At 36.4% G+C, this 17,978-nt stretch overlaps 1 protein-coding gene across 3 annotated transcripts in view; it reads right to left on the bottom strand.

Annotated features, from left to right (window-relative positions):
- Positions 1 to 251: 251 nt before the first annotated feature.
- CASP8AP2 (caspase 8 associated protein 2) overlaps positions 252 to 17,978 on the bottom strand; it is a 39,337-nt gene continuing 21,610 nt past the window's right edge. Inside the window, exons 5-11 of one of the 3 annotated variants that reach the window (XM_047858291.1) lie at positions 17,708 to 17,782; positions 15,925 to 16,040; positions 10,256 to 12,465; positions 6,516 to 9,642; positions 4,357 to 4,456; positions 3,517 to 3,569; positions 252 to 1,125 (exon numbers count right to left, since the gene is read on the bottom strand). In XM_047858291.1, the coding sequence (XP_047714247.1) occupies positions 1,116 to 1,125; positions 3,517 to 3,569; positions 4,357 to 4,456; positions 6,516 to 9,642; positions 10,256 to 12,465; positions 15,925 to 16,040; positions 17,708 to 17,782 (5,691 nt within the window). In that variant the 3' untranslated portion in view covers positions 252 to 1,115. Of the gene's footprint in view, positions 1,126 to 1,304; positions 1,905 to 3,482; positions 3,570 to 4,356; positions 4,457 to 6,515; positions 9,643 to 10,255; positions 12,466 to 15,924; positions 16,041 to 17,707; positions 17,783 to 17,978 lie in introns of those variants that run through there. The other 2 variants (XM_047858293.1, XM_047858292.1) reach the window with 2 other exon arrangements.

Here is a 17,978-nt window from a genome sequence, read left to right as displayed (position 1 = left end):
CTGTTGCTGAGCATTTTCTCAAAAAATGTTTATGATGTGGATTTTTGATTGGTAAATCTTAATGATTGTATTAAGCCCTCACATTTGAATAACAATTTAAATGGATGTAAAGCTTTAGGTCCAATACTTTAAAAGGTTTTCTTACAGTCAGTTTTGCTCTTGAAAAGACAGATCAATCTGATTCTTATTCCTTTATACAAGAAAAATTTTTATTTTTTACAAGAGTAACTTTTAGATTTTTCACATTATCAATATCTCTCTAGATGTGGGTACTTTCTTCTTGTTTGGCACTTCACGGCCCTTTCAATCTTTAATTTTTTCTTATCCTGGACCTCTTTTGTTACTTGAATGGTGGCACATCTATTTTGTCCTTCATCTCACTTAAATCTGAATTCATGTCTTCTTTTTTCTCTTTTGCTTCTTTCTGGGAGAATTTCTCAATTTGACTTTCCAACTCACTAACTCATTCATCAGCCATACTCATTCAATTTTTATTCCACTTATGTTATTTTAAATATGTTTTTTATATTTCAACTTGGCTCATTATTTCTTATTCTTATACCACATTGCTAAACTCTTCCCTTTTTTTTCTGTTTACAGGCTTAATTTTAGATTCTGATGATCTTATGTAATTGAGTTTTCTTTTGAACCAGTGGCATTTCTTGGTAATCACTTTACTTTGGCTTGTGAACTCACTTACCTGATGGTATAGGCTCTTCTGAGTGATAGAATGCCCTGGGGAAAGGCTGAGGGCAGCAATCTGGGCTATGTTGGGGGTTCAAAGAGAGGGAAGAAGATAAAGCCCTATGGTGCACAGCCCCAACACTACAAAAACCACAGTAAATTATTTGTTTGTTATCTACGAAGTAACCCTTCAACCATAGCTCCCTCTTTAGACACCGTGGGAGAAATGGCAATTTCCTAAGGCATTTCCTAAAGTCTAGGGCCTACGCTGTAACCCATTAGTCCTATAAGTCTGGAGGGGGAGGAGTGAACAAATAATGCACAAGCTAGTCAGTCCTTACCTGTTTTCCCCAAATCTTCACCCAAAAGGGTTTTGTGCTGCCCAGATTTTATCTGTGAGGACACCTGCAGCAGAGGTCTGGTTCACTGTACTAGTACCTGCTGTGAGAAAGCAGGCAAAGGCAACTGGTTTTCTCTAATGAATCTACTCACAGACATTCAGCCAGCCATACCCCCACCAAGAACCACTTCAAAACAGCTCCCATATCCCCTGTGAGTTTTACCTTTTTTTCTTGTAATTATTATCTAAACACACTAAAAGAAACATTCTAATCAAAATATAACAGAACTTTACATGGCTTTATTTATACATTACTGGTATTGAAAACAAACTTTATACAAAGTTTTATACAGATAAAAAAAAATCCTTGGCTAGGCAAAGCCATTTATGTGTGTATGTACACACAAACACACCTATACACAAAGTATTATACATCACTGTAATTATACATATTTACATATACACTATTTAAATTATTTTACAATGTACCAAAATGAGAGGCAATTAGAAAAGCAAATAAAAATGGATGAAAATGAACTAAATAATCGTTTCAAATGCTACAAAATTATTTTGAAAAATCTAGAAAGTCATTTCTTTGAGGTTTCAATGCCATTTCGTTGTTGCTTTTATCTTAATAACAAGTTCTGTTCAAAAATAAATATCTTGACCAATAACAAGTGAGCAAATCAGACTGATGACTGGAACAAGCCAAGCATGCTGACTTGAGATTAAAGCGTCAGCAATTACAAATGTAGATTTTTATTACTAATCGAATATGCCATGAAACTGCCCTCTACTTCCCCATTTAAAACATGAGGAATTCCAAGCTTCTGTGAAATATGCAATATCAATCAAGACTCCAAGGAATTCAGCAATTTATCTGTAATGTAAGAAAATGCTGATGTTATGATTCTATTTTTCTGATGACCATTTTATAAGGTGTTGTTCTTTAAATGAGTTCACTCAGGTAATATCAGTGATAAAGAACTAGCTTTTTACAGACTCAGTTTGGTAACTTTATTGCTATATTCTGATTCTGGCAAGAATCTTATGAGACTATAGCACTTGGATGGAAAACAAAAGTCAGTTAAGAGACAGATAGGAATAAAATAACCTACTATTTTTGCTATCATGCAAGCAAAAAAAAATTCAAGTAACAAATCCACTGAAGATTTTAGATTTGTAAAGGAATTTGGAAATTTCAAACTAATAAGCATCACTTTCAGATACAAGTTAATTCTTTCATAAATGTATATATTATCTTCACAAGGGAATGGAACTCACATTTTAACATAACATTCAGGTAAAATAAAAACTCAGTTTCATTTCTTAAAGGCAATAAAAATTTTAAAGCACAGTAAATCTGAAAAATAATCAGGCCATTTTAAAAGGTTCTTAAAGAATAAGCTTTTCTATTTAAATTCTCCATTATTCAATCTTACATTCTGAAATATGTAAATAGGATTTTAACTTCACAGTAAACTGCTAAATATCTTCTGAAGATCTCATTAGCAAACTAGTTGCTTAGAGAAGATATTGAAACTAACAGGTTATCCACAGATAATAAAATTTACACTGGGTCCAGAAGTCGATTTAAACTTCAAAAATATAAGGACCCTTCACACTAAGATCTATGTCCAAATATGGATTCTTTTCAGATTTAATTTAATTTGAACTGAACTGAATTTGAAATTGGGTGTTCTGCATTCAAGTAATTATGATACAAATATAGTGAAAACAGTGATAGGTTAAGTACCTTTACAACTTTCTTTATGTAAAGTCCAAAATATCTAAGCAATTGGTTCAGGCCTTAGAGAAAAAAAACCTGCTGATAATTATTGCCTGTACAGGAATGGCTTATATAATTATAAACCTGTAGGAATGGCTTAAATAAACTAAGAAAACATGTCAGTGAACATCATTAATAATTTAACTTGGTAAATCATGTCATGTATTCAGATGACAAAGGATTTCATGTTTATGAATGACGTACATTTTATATTTTAAAATATTTAGTACTCCTAATTAAAATTTGAAAAATACTAAATTTCAAAGACTACAGGACTACAGAGTTCACTGCCTGTGAAATGTATGCTATTCAAGAATGTTTTATTTTTCTTCATCTATAAAAAATTTTTTGTTAATCATCAAATGGATTATCCCCCCGCATCTTAGACTCATCAGCAATCAGAAGGTTGAGAAGAAATATGATATGTCGGTTATACTCCAAAAAAAAACAAAAAAAAGGGTTGAGGAGAGATGCCATGCTGATCTGAACTGCAGCAGGCTTCGCTCTAAGCCACGTCTCTATGGATGAAGCAACCTTTGAATCCTGCACGAGCAACCATCCTCCAACCTGTGACTGAAGCAGAAACTAAACTGGATGTCTCTACCCACTACTCATATCTTCAGTGACTAACAGGCCATTAACTGCACAGTTACAGTGTCAGATATTTACTTTACTGGTGTCCTGTAGCAGAACCATTAACTACCTGCATTTTGACTTTTCAAAGAGCTTCATTAGCTGCTGGAATCTTTCTGAGACCTGAAAAATTTTAAGTGACAGTTAATTACAAACATCTCAATATATATATATTTTTTATCTGTGATGAATATTTTCACAAAACATCTAAAGACAAAGAAAGTTGCCCTCAATAATAAAAACATGAAGTAATGTTTGGAAAAATAAAATATCTTCATACTAAAGGTGATTGCTAGTTTAATTGTTCAATATTAAACATTCTTAAAGAAGCAAACATCATTATAAGACAAATGAGATCAAATAAGTAAATGGTAAGACAATAGGAAAAAATTAGGATTGTTCCCAGCTACGTCCACAATCACCAAGATTTTATTTATTTATTTTATTTCCTTAAGTAATCTCTATACCCAAAGTGGAGCTCAAACTCAACATCCCAAGATCAAGAGTCACATGCTCTACTGACTGAGCCATCCCGGTGCCCCTTACCAAGTTTCTAATAGTCCTGTGTAAAGAGCCATACTGTTAAAGAAAATGGTTAATAGGAGCCCCTGGGTAGCTCAGTCGGTTGAGTGTCCAACTCTGGATGTCAGCTCAGGTCATGATCTCACGGTTCGGGAGATCAAGCCCCACATCAGCTCTGCGTGGACAGTGTGGAGCCTGCTTGGGATTCTCTCCCTCTCTCTTTGCCTCTCTCCCACTTGCGCTCTCTCTCTCTCAAAATAAAGAAACATTAAAAAAATTTTTTAAAGAAATTGGATAATATCTACGTATTTTAAACATGATAAAGGTTAAATCTAAATATAGTAGAAACACTTGTAAAATTATAGAAATGTAAAAATTGGGTAGTTACCTGATATGGATTTTTATTCAACTTGGCAGCTAAATAAGAAAATGTTTTCAATGATGGCCCTCTTTTTTGACACTCCAATAAAATTTCCCGGTCATCATTTCTGAAGAGAGAAAAATGTTATTTTAGTTTCTGTAGATTAGAGTAGGAAGGTAACAAAAATTCCAATGCCTTAATGTCTACAAATAGGAGGTGACATTTTTCTTAAAAGCCCACAGAAACAAACAAACTGCATATACCAAAATAAGAACAATGATTATCTCTGAGAAATAGTATGCATGATTCTAATGTTTGAGTTCACACATATTTCCCAAAAAATTTAAAAAAAAATTTTTTTAACATTTATTCATGTTTGAGAGACAGAGTGTGAGTGGGGAAGAGGCAGAGAGAGACAGAATCTGAAGCAGGCTCCAGGCTCTTAGCTATCAGCACAAAGCCCGACGTGGGGCTGGAACTCACACGCTACGAGATTATGACCTGAGCTGAAGTCAGATGCTCAACCAACTGAGCCACCCGGGGGCCCCCAAAATTTTCTAAAATAAACCAATTTATTCTAATGACAAAATTAAAGGTTTTTTTTTTTTCTTAATCTACCTTTAATGTGTAGAGTACTTTCTTTTTAATGTTTATTTTTGAGAGAAAGTGCACATGTTCACACACAGGGGAGGGGCAGAGAGAGAGGGAGAGGGAGACAGAGGATCCGAAGTGGGCTCTGCACTGACAGCAGACAGCCAGATGCAGGGCTTGAACTTGCAAACCAAGAGATCATAACAAGAGCTGAAGTCAGATGCTTAACCCACTGAGCCACCCAGGTGCCCCAATGTGTACTTTTAAAATTAGGGCCCAAACAAGATCAAAGTCTTCATAAGCAGAAAAACCAAAAGTAAAATAGAATCCAGGCATTCTCATTCCCAGATTTGTTTTTCTACGTGATCTGAACCAGTGCGTGTTATAATCTCTGAGATACTATTCTGCCATCTATAAATTATCTGGAATTAAGACATGGAAGACTGTGGTATTAAACAAAACTGGTTACCAGGGGGTTGCTATACAGTTCCCCTAGACCTTTGAGCATGTCCAGGACCAGAGGTTAAGAGCAAAAGCAAAGGGACAGTTTCTAGAGACTTGAGCTAAGCTCAAGGTGACAAGGGAGAAAGAATGTGGGACTCTCGGGGTGCCTGGGTAGCACAGTCGGTTGAGCATCCTACTCTTGATCTCGGCTCTGGTCATGGTCCCATAGTTGTTGAGTTTGATGGGGCTCTGTGCTGATGGAGTAGAGCCTGCCTGGGATTCTGTCTCTCCTCTCTGCCCCTCCCCCACTTGTGCTCTCTCTAAATTAATCAATTAATAAAACTTAAAAAAAAAAAAAAAAAAAAGGATGTGGGACTCTCAAATGGGGCAAAGAGCCAGGCACTTCACATGCATCCAAACACCAACTGTTCCCCAAATGTGCATGTCCCCACATTCCACTTCCCTCTCTCCCTCTGCCCCCCCCACTTGCACATGCATGTTCTCCCTATCAAAATAAATATATTTTTTAAAATTAAATGCAATTAATTAAATAGAATAAAGCAAATTAAACTAAATAAGTAAAATAAACAAAACTGGTCACCAATTTCAACATGATTCAGTTTCCCTCATTATGCACTCTAGTTAAGTCTGGAGAGCATGAACCTCTAGTCCAATGGTTCACAAATGTAGTCACCTTTAAATCTCCATTTCTTAAAAAGTTTACATGAAAGTCAAGAGGACAAGCAATTGATGAAACTTTTTCAAAACTCCTAGTTTAGAGGAAAACTCAAATTACAAATGCACTTTTTGCCCGTTTCACCACCTGTCATTCTTCCTTTCTAAAATGTGGTTATACCAGTTCCTTACAAAGAATTTTTAACTGAAAAAGTTAAAAAAAATTTTTTAAAAGAACAGTGAAAAGTTATGTCCATGGTGCTAATGCACATACCTGGTTAAGAGCCACTGCTCTAAACTGTTCTATACTACAGCTGGACTGCACTCTAGAATGCATCCTTTACCAACTTTGGCCACTTTTGAAGTCAGTCCTCACTTGCCTTATTTTAGGATGGGATAAAACTATGATGACATGACAGAACAGATGCCTGGCCTCTCAAAATTTCCTGGTGACTTAAAAGTCTCAAGATTCTTACCTTGTCCATAAAACTATAATTTCTCCCTTCTTTTTAATAACATTTTTTGCAGAAAGGCTTATAGGAGAAGTGGCAGTTGCTGACAGCTCCTCGATCCCTGGGCTTGACTTCAACGATGAGGGATCTTTAGTCACTGCAGGGGCCTTTTTCTTACTGGCTTTCTTTCGGTGAGCTTCACCATTCTCAGAAGAATCATGGGTAATTTTCTTAGTCTTTTCCCTACTGGTTAAGTCTGTTTCCTTTCTCTGTTTTTTATGAGAATGATTTAGATCAGAAAGTTTTTTTCTCTTTTTAGGAGCATTATCCAAAGTCCCAGGCAACACTGAACTATCAGAATTTGATGCCGACTCTGGTTTTAAGTCATCCTTTTTTACTTCACATGAACTGGGAGGTTCTGAGGTCAAATCGATACAGGCTTTCTCAACAATGCATTCCAAAGGCCCGTTTGCCACTTGCACCTTTCCTTCCTTACAGTTATCTTCATCTACACATATCACCTGACATTCCAAGCGTTCAACACCTAAAGCAGGATGGTTACTCTCATTTTTACTCTCACTTGAAACCTCTTGTGTCAAATCAATGAAAGCATCTACAGTATCAGGCTGCATATCATCTAGTATTTGAGCATTCTGATCCAAATTGCCTTCAGAGCATCCCAACTGATCAATATTTAAAACTGTTACTTCTATGAATTCCCCCAAGTTTTTGGTCTCAGTGACTGGATCTTTTGTGAGGTCTATATATGTGTCTGGAAGATGATCCTCAACAGAATGTGAAATTTCTTCCATTGGAGGCAATTCTTCAATGCTTTCAGGTACTTTTGGTTCCCATACTTGATGCAACTTGAAACACTCATCAGCCACTTCATTACCATGACTCACTTTACCTGAAGCATCTTTAAGAAATTCATATATATCAGGAACCTGTGTTTGTATCATACAGTCCTGTTCTTCATGAGCTGATTTACTGCTGTCAACATTGTTGTCGGAATTTAATTCCTCCACAGATTTAAAAACTCCATTCTGACATGAAACATATTCTTTCTCCACTGCTTTATCTGCTTCTTTTTCCACTCTGGGCAACGATGCCAGTGACTCGTCAGCCACCATATTCTGTTTAAGACTAGGGGAGGTAGATGGTGCAGCACGCCGTATTTTCACAATGAAATGATCATTGGACTTTTCCATTATGACAGCATGCATGGGTAGGTTGGGGTGGTACTGAAAGCCTGGAGTAACAGACCGACTTGTCCATGATGAAGAACAACTTGATTTGCTGCTGGAATTATCAGACTCCAGAGCTAAATGAATATCTTGTTCAGATGCATCCTCTTCTTCAAGTAAGGCATCTTCACTAAAATGGGCACTAATAACTTCTTCAGGAGTTGAACTAGACAAAACTTCAGGCTTTAAGAAACTGAGATGACCATCTGACTTCAGAGGTGATGGTACTGTTAAAGAGACTGCGAGATCTTCAAGAAGTATGGAGGAAATGCAGGGCTTGCTCTTTTCTGAACTACATCCATTATCTTTACTCAAAGCTATATTAGTGGACACTTCAAACATACAACTTTCATCCAACACATCAGGATGAACTGGCAAAGAAAGTCCTGAAGACAAAGATGGACCTTTCTCAGATGACAATAATGACCAATTGTCATCACTAATCATTTTAGGACATGGAGAAACCACCCCTGAAACCAGCTCGTCAGTTGTACAAGTTGGTATAGATTCGCACTTAAGACTCTCCAGCAGCTGTTTTTCTGGAGTCTTTAACTCCCACTCACTTTTTTCATTACAATTAACACTGTTATCCAAAAGATCAGAACCCTGTAACAAACTTTTGAATATTTCACCCATCTGTGCATCGCTCACTAAATTAAAAGTAAGGCTAGATGCTTGCTGTTCAGTAAGAATCTCGAAACTGCGTTCTGGCTTCAAAGCTGCATGCTGGGATGTTTGTGCATCCTCTATGGTGCTGCCTTCCATTTTTCCTGGCTTTGGGATGCTGGGACAATTTGGTTCCAAGGAGCGTTCTTCAGACTGAGAGTTCTTAATGTTATCAAAGCAAGTGTTAGAACTTTTTTTAATGTCACGCTTTACTGTGTTAATACTGAAATTATCTTGAGGTTTTTCCTCAGATTTTTTACATCCAAGTGCAGACTTATGATTAACAGAATCTTCCGATTTGGGGGATTTCTCTTTCAGCATTTCTTTGCTGGAGTTGTCCACATTCCCCTTCTGACAATTTGAATATTGTGCTTTCTCCTTATTTATCTTTTCACGTTTTCCTTCATCACTGTCACTGCCAAAGTTTATGGAATCACAAAACTTTCCTAAGATTTTCTTAAGCTTTCCAAACAAATAATCCAGCTGTTCTTCTACAAACTTCCACAATTTTTTTTTCATATCTGGTAGCTGCTGTTCAAACAAACGATCCACAATGCCATTCTTTTTAACTTGCTTAAGTTTGGATTCTATAACATCACAGAGATTATTCTGTAAAGTAGTCACTGACTTTGAGATCTTGGATAAGTCAAGGTGTTTAATTAGTGATGTAAAACTCAAAATTGCTGACTCGATAATTCTATGAAATTGTATTAATGAAAATTTTACCTTGAATTTCATATAATTTTTCCTTACATGTTTTCTTATCATTCGTAACATGTGCATAATCTCTCGTACAGAAGAGGGTGCAGCAATAATTGGAACTATTTTTTCCAGGCTGGAGGTACTCATGGTCTTATCTTTCCTCTCTGTTTTTGAAGATCTGCTAGATTCACTTTGTCTATTATTATTCCATCTGCTTTTGGTCTGATGAATTTTTATAGATGTTTTCCTACTGTCTTTACCCAAGTGCATAGTACTTTTCCTACTTCCTGGGTTACTTTTTGCATTCTGGACTTCAGTAGAAGTTCTAGGTTTGTCACTTTTTTCAAAACTTTCTTGTGGTTTAGATTTTTCACTGTCGCTTATAATTTCTCCTTCTTCCAATTCATCTAAAGATGAATTCTTATGGTAGTCTGCATCTGTAAATTTGTCAGATTTGCAAACTGGCTTTTGATTTTCCTTATTGAGATCAGACTTGCTCTTAGAGGTAGATTGAGCCGAATCTGGTGGAAATATATCTGTGGAAGAGAAAAGTGTATTATAGTCACATGACAACTGAGTTCTAGTCATTTGACATTTCCATACTAAATATAACAAAAACTTAAGTACTGAGGCAACTCATTATTTTAATAGCTTTTTTTTTTTTAGTGGAATGTTAATGCCTAATATTTAATCATGTCATATGTCTTTTGTCACCATTTTTAATAGCTTTTTTTTTCTTAGTAGTATGTTAATGTTTAATACTTAATCACATCCTATGTCTTTCCTGGCCTCAGTTGGTACTCAGTGATGGTGTGGTTTGGTCATTTGGATAACCATCAACCAACCGGTCAGGTATCTTTACTTCATGTTAGGATCACCTACTCTATACCATTTGATGATGGCTTTGGAATAAAAAATATATCTGAAAGCAAGCAAAGAGTATTTGAAACAACCTGTCCTACCACTCCCTTGTTTGTAAAAATAGAGTTATCTAAATTTAGATTAAAGGCTCGATGTACCTCTCTAATTAACAGGGGTCTGAACAATATGTTAACTATGTTATCAAAAAAGAAAAAAGAAAAAGCACTAATTCTTCTTATATATTTTACAATCTCACAAAAAGTTATAGAACATAATATAAACTATTACCTTTATGACTGTTATTACATAATGAAACTTGAGATGGGCTTTCCAGTCTAAGAACTTTTGCTACAGGTCTCACTGGACTATTCAGAGGACTGATGGCTTCTGGAATAGGCCTCAGGTGATTGAGGTCAATGCTCAAAACTGAATTCTCATCATCATTATATACTGAGTTTGTTTCACCGATTTCCATTCTGTTGTCCACTATCGCAGACTGCTGAAGTGAAGATTCTTGTGTCTCTTTAGGTGAGCAAGGCTCCAAATGACAAGACTTACTTTCATCCAATGGTGTATCTACAAGAGAAGGCTCAAATTTGGGGTTACCATCTTCTGAAAGGGCTACTGGCAAAATTTCAGTTTCTTCAACTGAAGGCTGCAAAATGCTGTCACTGGATTCAGCTACTTTTGTTGCAGAAGGCTCCTTCATCTCCATACCTTCAGAAACACTACAAGAATTTAAATCAACATTTCTTTTAGTATCCAATTCCAAGCCAAAGTTTTGAGAAACATTTGTTTGTAATATGTCCATTGCCACAGGAACTGCTTCCCTGGCACCATTAATGGTTTGTTCCATTTCTGTTGATGATGGAAACAAGGATTCTGTTTGTTCCATTTCCACAGGTGCTGAGAAGGAAGTCTCTGTACCACAAATGGGCACATCACAACCCATAGTGTTCTCAACAGATTTAACCAACACACTCTCTCCTTCCATTTTCCTTTCCGGATTACTGGTCCTGGGTTCAGATGCAACTGCAAGAGCATCCTTTGGTTCCAATAACTTTGATTTGGTTTCCTCTGCGGTATGTTCACTGACAGAGGGCACACATGTCACTGTTGTCGCCTGAACCAAGCACTCCAAATCACATATGCCACTGGATTTGGGGATATTGGTTATTTTCGGGTGGTTATCCTGAGAAACAGGCTGCTTTTTAGCAGGAGAAAGGGTTAAGTTCAATTTTTCCATAAAACTCAACTTTAAGTCTTTGTTTTTTGTTTCATTTGGACCACTGTCAGCTTTAATTGCAGGCTCTTTATTATCCACTCCTTCAGAAACCTCATTGTTAGAGACTTCACCTTTATCACTTTTGGGCTCATTCTGTCTCTTTAAATTCGTAGTGGTTTTCTTAGTTTCTTTGCTAGTCTTCTGCAAATGTTCTGTAGGTGTTCTTTTTTCATTTCTTATATGCCTATTTTCTTCTTTGCTTTCTCGTTCTCTTTTCCTCTTATCTTCAGTCCTATGCCGTTCTGCTCTTAAAGGTGTATTTTCCCACTGTTGCACAGCATCAGATTCTTTGGAGTCAGTGTGTTTATGAGTTCTGCTGGATGAAAAAAAGGATGGACATCTTCCTTCTTGAAAACTATGATTACTTACACCCCTATCTCTTTTACAATCTTCCCTTCCTCTTCTCTCTTCTAGATGGTATTTACTTGAATTATGAGATTTTATTTCATTCTTGGAATGAGTAAGTGATGGTCGTTCAGATCTTCTCCAATGATCCTGGTCTTTTACTACGGATTTAGGTTTCTGATCAACTTTCCTTTCTTCTTTGTCTTGCGACTTAAGTTCTTTTCTATTTATAGTTTGTGATCTTTCACTTTGTCTTTCTAGTTTTTTGTCACTTTGAGATTCTACTCGAGTATATGACCTTTCTCTAAAGGTCTCTTTTTCCCAAGAGTTAATGCGTTCATTTTTATAATCCGTATCTGTATTACTTTTAAACTTTGAATTTTTACTTTCAGCCTTTGGTTCACCTTTACCATATTTCTCAGGACGTCCTTGTAGCCTTTGACTAGCCTCTGTGTTCCTTGATTCACTATCACCACAACTAGAATTTAAGTCTTTCCGTATTCTATCCGTTCCTCTGCTATATTGGCTATGTCTAATATCTTTTCTCCCTCTTCTATTATCCTCATTTGAGATACTCTCACCAACCTGATAATGGGAACGTGACCAAATGCCATTGTTGCAGTGTTTTTCAGTAAATGGAGACAAATACAAAGTGCTCTTTTTTTCACAATGTGATTTTCCTTCCTTTTCGGGATTTGGCAGTGAAGTGCTATGATGTACATCTTTAGAAACATCACTTTTCACTCTGAGATCAGTCTTTGCACAATCATCCAAATGGGGAGATCTGGATTTAAGATCTTTTGTTTTAACTATATCTGGTGTCCTTAGAGTTTTGTGATTATTTCGAAAATGTGAGAACTCAGACAGTCTGTTGAGAGATAGAAATTCACAACAAAAAACAAAGTTAATTGCTTTTTAATGATCCAGATTTTAATCACATGCAAAACATTTTAAAATTCAGGGGTCCCCACACTGGCAAAACTGTTTTACTTCATATAAAGATGTGAGTGATGCTTACCAGCTTCCAACTAAATGGGCCTGTTTTCAAAACAAGGAACTCCCTTTCATTTGCTTTGTTCAACAAAGACTAGAGGACCTCTCTGTTCTATCCCAGGCCTTACACCAAGGTCTTCCAGACTTCCCTCACCACAGGTGGATAACTGCCAAACTAACCACAGATTCATTTCTTTTAGAACAAATAACATTATTTTCTTGCCCTCACTCACTCTAGTGCAACTGAAACAGAAGGAAAAGTAAAATGTTGCCAGACAACACAATCAGAGAGTTCTGCGTAGCTCTCTACCCTGGTTTTCTGTTTCACATACAATCCCACAGTAAACCAAAGCATCACTAGCCGTCTTAAAGTGCCACATACTATGCAAAAATAAAGAGAAATATAGAGTTGTGATTCTTTCTTAGGGAAATGGTGTGTATTTATTATTTAACCAAAAAAAGTCTAAGTCTTAGGGTTTTATATTAGTGTTTCAGAAAACTGGCAGTTTTCCTAACAATAATATGCAAATAGCTCATTTTAGTTCTCAGTCCATTTTCCTGAACTTCCATAACTTCTCTAAATCTCCATAAATCTAATCCTAATCAGTACTAAATGTACAGAGAACACCAAAATTTAAAAGACTCAGGAGAATAAGGGGAGATTTTAATTAAACAAAAGAGGATATGGGAAATATACAATCTAGAACAATATACAGATCTTACATGGATCTTATAATGGGTTAAGTTATGTTCTCCCCAAAATTCATATGTTCAAGTCCTAACTCCCAGTATCTTACAATGTGACTTTGAGGAGAGGGTCTTTACAGAGGGGAATCAAGTTAAAGAGAGGTCACTAGGGTGAACCCTAATCCACTATAACTAGTATCCCTATAAAAAAGGGAAATTTGGGGGTGCCTCAGTGGCCCAGTCAAACATCTAGCTCTCTATATCAGCTCAGATCATGATCTCACGGTTCGTGGGATCGAGCCCCACAACGGGCTCTGCACTGACAGCACAGAGCCTGCTTAGGATTTTCTCTCTCCCTCTCTGCCCCTCCCCAGCATGTGCACGCTAGATAGATAAAATACTATCAAAAGTTTTAGGGGGAGCCTGGCTCGCTCAGTTGGAAGAGAATGTGACTCTTGATCTTGGGTTCATGAGTTTGAGCCCCACATTGGGTGTACAGATTAGTTAAATAAATAAACTTAAAAAAAAAAAAGTTTTATTTAAAACAAACCTTTACATTACACACTTTCCAGAATTTATACTCTTAAATTTTCACCTTACATTATTTGTATGTTTTCTATTAAACGTGAGGTTTCAGCCAAATGATAACCAGTAGAATACCCAATACAGGTCACAATTAAAAAGTGAAAATAACTGGCAGAATGTTTATTAGATAAGGTATAACCACATGAATCAATCTAATGACATAAGTCTCATCATTTATTCACCCAGTTTCTCTCTCCACCCTGTTAAAACATCACAACTATCCGCTAAAAGATTTAAATATGTATAAAATTTCCCCAACATTTCAGGAAGCAATCATACTAGCTGCACTGGTGCGATTTAGTTTAGTAAACACACAGCCATCTTCATTTCCAAAAGGACTAAAGTGCTTTACAGTATCACACAGTCTACATATAAAATTACCTTCATTCACCTGTCAATCATTTATTGACCATCTGCCATGCGCCAAACTCTGAGCTAAGTGCTTGATAAAATGGTGAAGATACACAGACATGGTCACTGCTCCCATGAAGCTTACAGTTTAGTGAAAAGATAGATACTAAAAGATAATTCTAACCCATAGAGCTCTTAACAGAGATAACAGGGAGATTAGAAAGAGAAAGATACTAAACAAGTAACCCCATTAATGACTTTAAAAATTCTAAGTGTAAGAGGAATAACAGACTAATACCCCTGTGAAAAAGACCTGAGGATAGGTTGGTTTTTAGCAAGTGGAGGATGGGAAACAGGTGGCAAAGGCAGAGCTCATGGTACATCAGAGGAACCAAAAGAATGCAGAAATTCCAGAGCTATGATTTCTAGGGCAAAGGTAAACACTAAAGGCAAGGCCTGAAAAGTAGTTTAGAACCATATTGGGAAGAGTCTTATGGGCCATGTTCAGATTTATGATCTTTTATCCTAAGAACAATGAGAATCCATTGATGTATTTTAATTAAGAAAGAGGGTAGGATGGAGTAATTCTATGATAGTGAGATGTTCAGTGTGGTTTAGAAAGTGTCCTGTGTGGGGCTTTTATACCGAGAAGAGATGAACCAGAGGTGGAAAAGAGCAAGAATGGATGCAGAAATACCAGCACAAAGACCACTGCCAGATGAGAGTTGATAGGTAACAATGATGGTAAAATCGGAGAGAAATGAATAATTTGAGAGATTATAAAGACATAAAAATCAGCAGAACATGGTAATGAATTAGGTCTGAGGGATGATTAGAGAGGTAAGGGTCAATGACGGCTTCTAGGCATGGTGACTACGTGTCCCAGTTTGCCAAGTAATCTCAGTGCAATTATTAATAGCATGCCCTTCTACTCTCAAAAGGGTCCTGGTGTGGGAGATAAATTAAATGGCCAGTCTACCCCTAGGTCTCTGGTTTACACCAGCTGAATAAATGATGGAGAACCCACTGAGTAAGAAACAACTGAAGAGGTTTGATCATAAATTCCATTTTGAATGAGGTAATTTTGAAAATTCTGTATAGATGCGAAGTAGTTATTTCTATATAAATGGAACTGATGTAGTAGGAGTGAGATTACTTCAAATGAATATACGGACAGAGAAAGGAAAAGACACAGGTCTGAGTTTTAAGAATTCCAACCTAGTCAAGTACAGAAGAATAAACCTCAAGTGAGGAAGAAAATTAAGAATCATGAAAGCCAAATCAAGAGACTATTTTCAAGAAAAGGTCAATTATGTCATATAATGTGTGAGGGTAGTTAAAATGAGAAATCAAAACTATTTGATAGACTTAGAGGCAGTCACCGTTGAGCAAAATGACAGCTATTTGGGTGTACCAATGGAGGCAGAAGTCAGCGTGAAAGGGGGTCAAGAGTGAGTAGAAACATAAAATGAAGACAGCAAGTTTAGATAACTGCTTTGGAGGTTTGACTATGCAAGGGAAGGAAACATGAAATTCTCTGGAAAATACTGCCCCCAACCAAAATTTTAAAAAGAGAGAGAATATTAGTCATAGTAAAACCTTAAAGACTTAATAAAATGCATGATTTTCATCTTTCCACTCAAAAGTTTAAAATATTCCACATATCAACAGCCATGTAATTCATAAACAGATCCACACCCCTCAATTATACCTTTGGTGAAGATTATTTATTTCTTCATCCTTGCGATTTATTTCCACTCTAGCAGTTTTGATAAGTGCTGAAATATTCTTCTTAAGAGACTGGTTTTCATTTTTTAAGCTGAAATTCTAAACATCATAAAATATATTTAAAGTATATATATAAATAAAGCATAGGTCTACAGGATTATTAAACTTTTACTTATATAATACAGCTAATGTTTACTGAATGCTCTAACTGCAAGCCAGGCATCACTTTTTTTATCTTGTGTGACTCCAAAAAAAGTCCTACGAGAAAGAAGTACTATTATGTTCATTATACAGCTGAGATTCAAAGATAACAGACACCAAACAAAGGCCATTTCAAGTGAAACTACTTAAAACATGGATCAAGGGGCACCTGGGTGGCTGTCAGTTAAGCACCCAAGTCTTGATATTGGCTCAGGTTGTGATCTCGCAGTCATGAGATAAGACACTGCACTGAGCATGGAACCTGCTTGGGATTCTCTCTCCCCCTCTCTCTCTGCCCCTCCCATACACACCTGCATGCACATGCTCTCTCTCTCAAAATAAATAAACATTAAAAAAAAAAAAAGCCAGGTTCAAAATGAAAAGACAGTAACAAGAAAAAAGTTCTGCCTGGGTTATTACCTTGAAAACTGAAGATAAAAACGATAAGGCTTTATTATATTTAACAATTCACGTTTAACTTACAACAATGTACTAATTCTCAAATGAACAAAGAATGAATTTAGGATTGGCTAGTTATTTGGGGGGAAAGGGAAATGAAGAGAAACAACTTTACAAATAAATAAATAAATAAATAAATAAATAAATAAATAAATAAATATCAAAACAAGACATGACATTTCTGTATTCTGCAGCATGCTCACCAAAAAAGTCACTCTTGCAAAAATATGAAGGTATCACCACCTTCCCCCCGACAGCCATTCTAAATCTTTGCTCCTCAAACCATTCCCTTTTAAAACACCTGGTATCGGGGCTCCTGGGTGGCTCAGTCACTCAAAGTGTCCAACTCTTGATTTTGGCTCATGCCATGATCTCACAGTTCATGGGTTCAAACCCCATATTGGGCTCCACGCTGATAGAACAGGGCCTGCTTAGAATTCTCCCTCTCTCTCCCTCCCTCTCTCTCTGTCCCTCCCAACTTGTGTTCTCTCTCTCAAAATAAATTAACAAAAAAACAAAAAACAAAAAAATACCTGGTATCATCTCCATTAATGTTCTATTAGTTAACTAGTGTAACAGATTTTTATGCCAGTGCCATTAACAAATCAGTTTTCCAATATCATTTTCAGTGACACAGAAAATAATGCATGTTTTTGCATATTTGCTATATCATTTAACACTAAAAAGAAGAATTTCCTTATAAACCGCCAACACTTAAGCATTTTAATTTCTTTTTTAAAAATTTTTTTTAACATTTATTTATTTTTGAGACAGAGAGAGACAGAGCATGAACAGGGGAGGGTCAGAGAGAGGGAGACACAGAATCTGAAACAGGCTCCAGGCTCTGAGCTGTCAGCACAGAGCCCGACGCGGGGTTCGAACTCACAGCCCTCACGGACCGCGAGATCATGACCTGAGCTGAAGTCGGCCGCTTAACCGACTGAGCCACCCAGGCGCCCCACGCATTTTAATTTCTAACAAAAAAAAATTATTACATTTTGATTTTAAAATAACACAAAAGGCCCTAGGGCCTCAATAGAACTTCCCTTCAATGACTGGAGCAGTAAAAGAAAACAGAGAGGCAAAAATACTCATTATAATCCTACCTGTGTCTGTATTTCCTTAAACTTTTTCATCAGCTCTTTCATTTGCAGCTGACATTTACCATATTCTACTTGCAACTGTAAGATATAAAAAGATTAAGCATCATCCTAAATTATTTTCTTAGCTTATATGACACTTCAGAATATTTTAGAATTTAGAAAATCAACCCCCTACGAAGGATAGACAAGGTCTATTTCTACTAACAGATATTTAGTAAAACTACTAGTTTTTAACATTGTCTCAACCAAAACACATCTTGTTAAGTTTCACATT

Source organism: Prionailurus viverrinus, chromosome B2 (assembly GCF_022837055.1).
Source record: "Prionailurus viverrinus isolate Anna chromosome B2, UM_Priviv_1.0, whole genome shotgun sequence".
Classification (NCBI taxonomy): domain Eukaryota; kingdom Metazoa; phylum Chordata; class Mammalia; order Carnivora; family Felidae; genus Prionailurus; species Prionailurus viverrinus.
The sequence above is the reverse complement of the archived record's forward strand: the minus strand, read 5'-3'. Positions and strand labels throughout refer to the sequence as shown.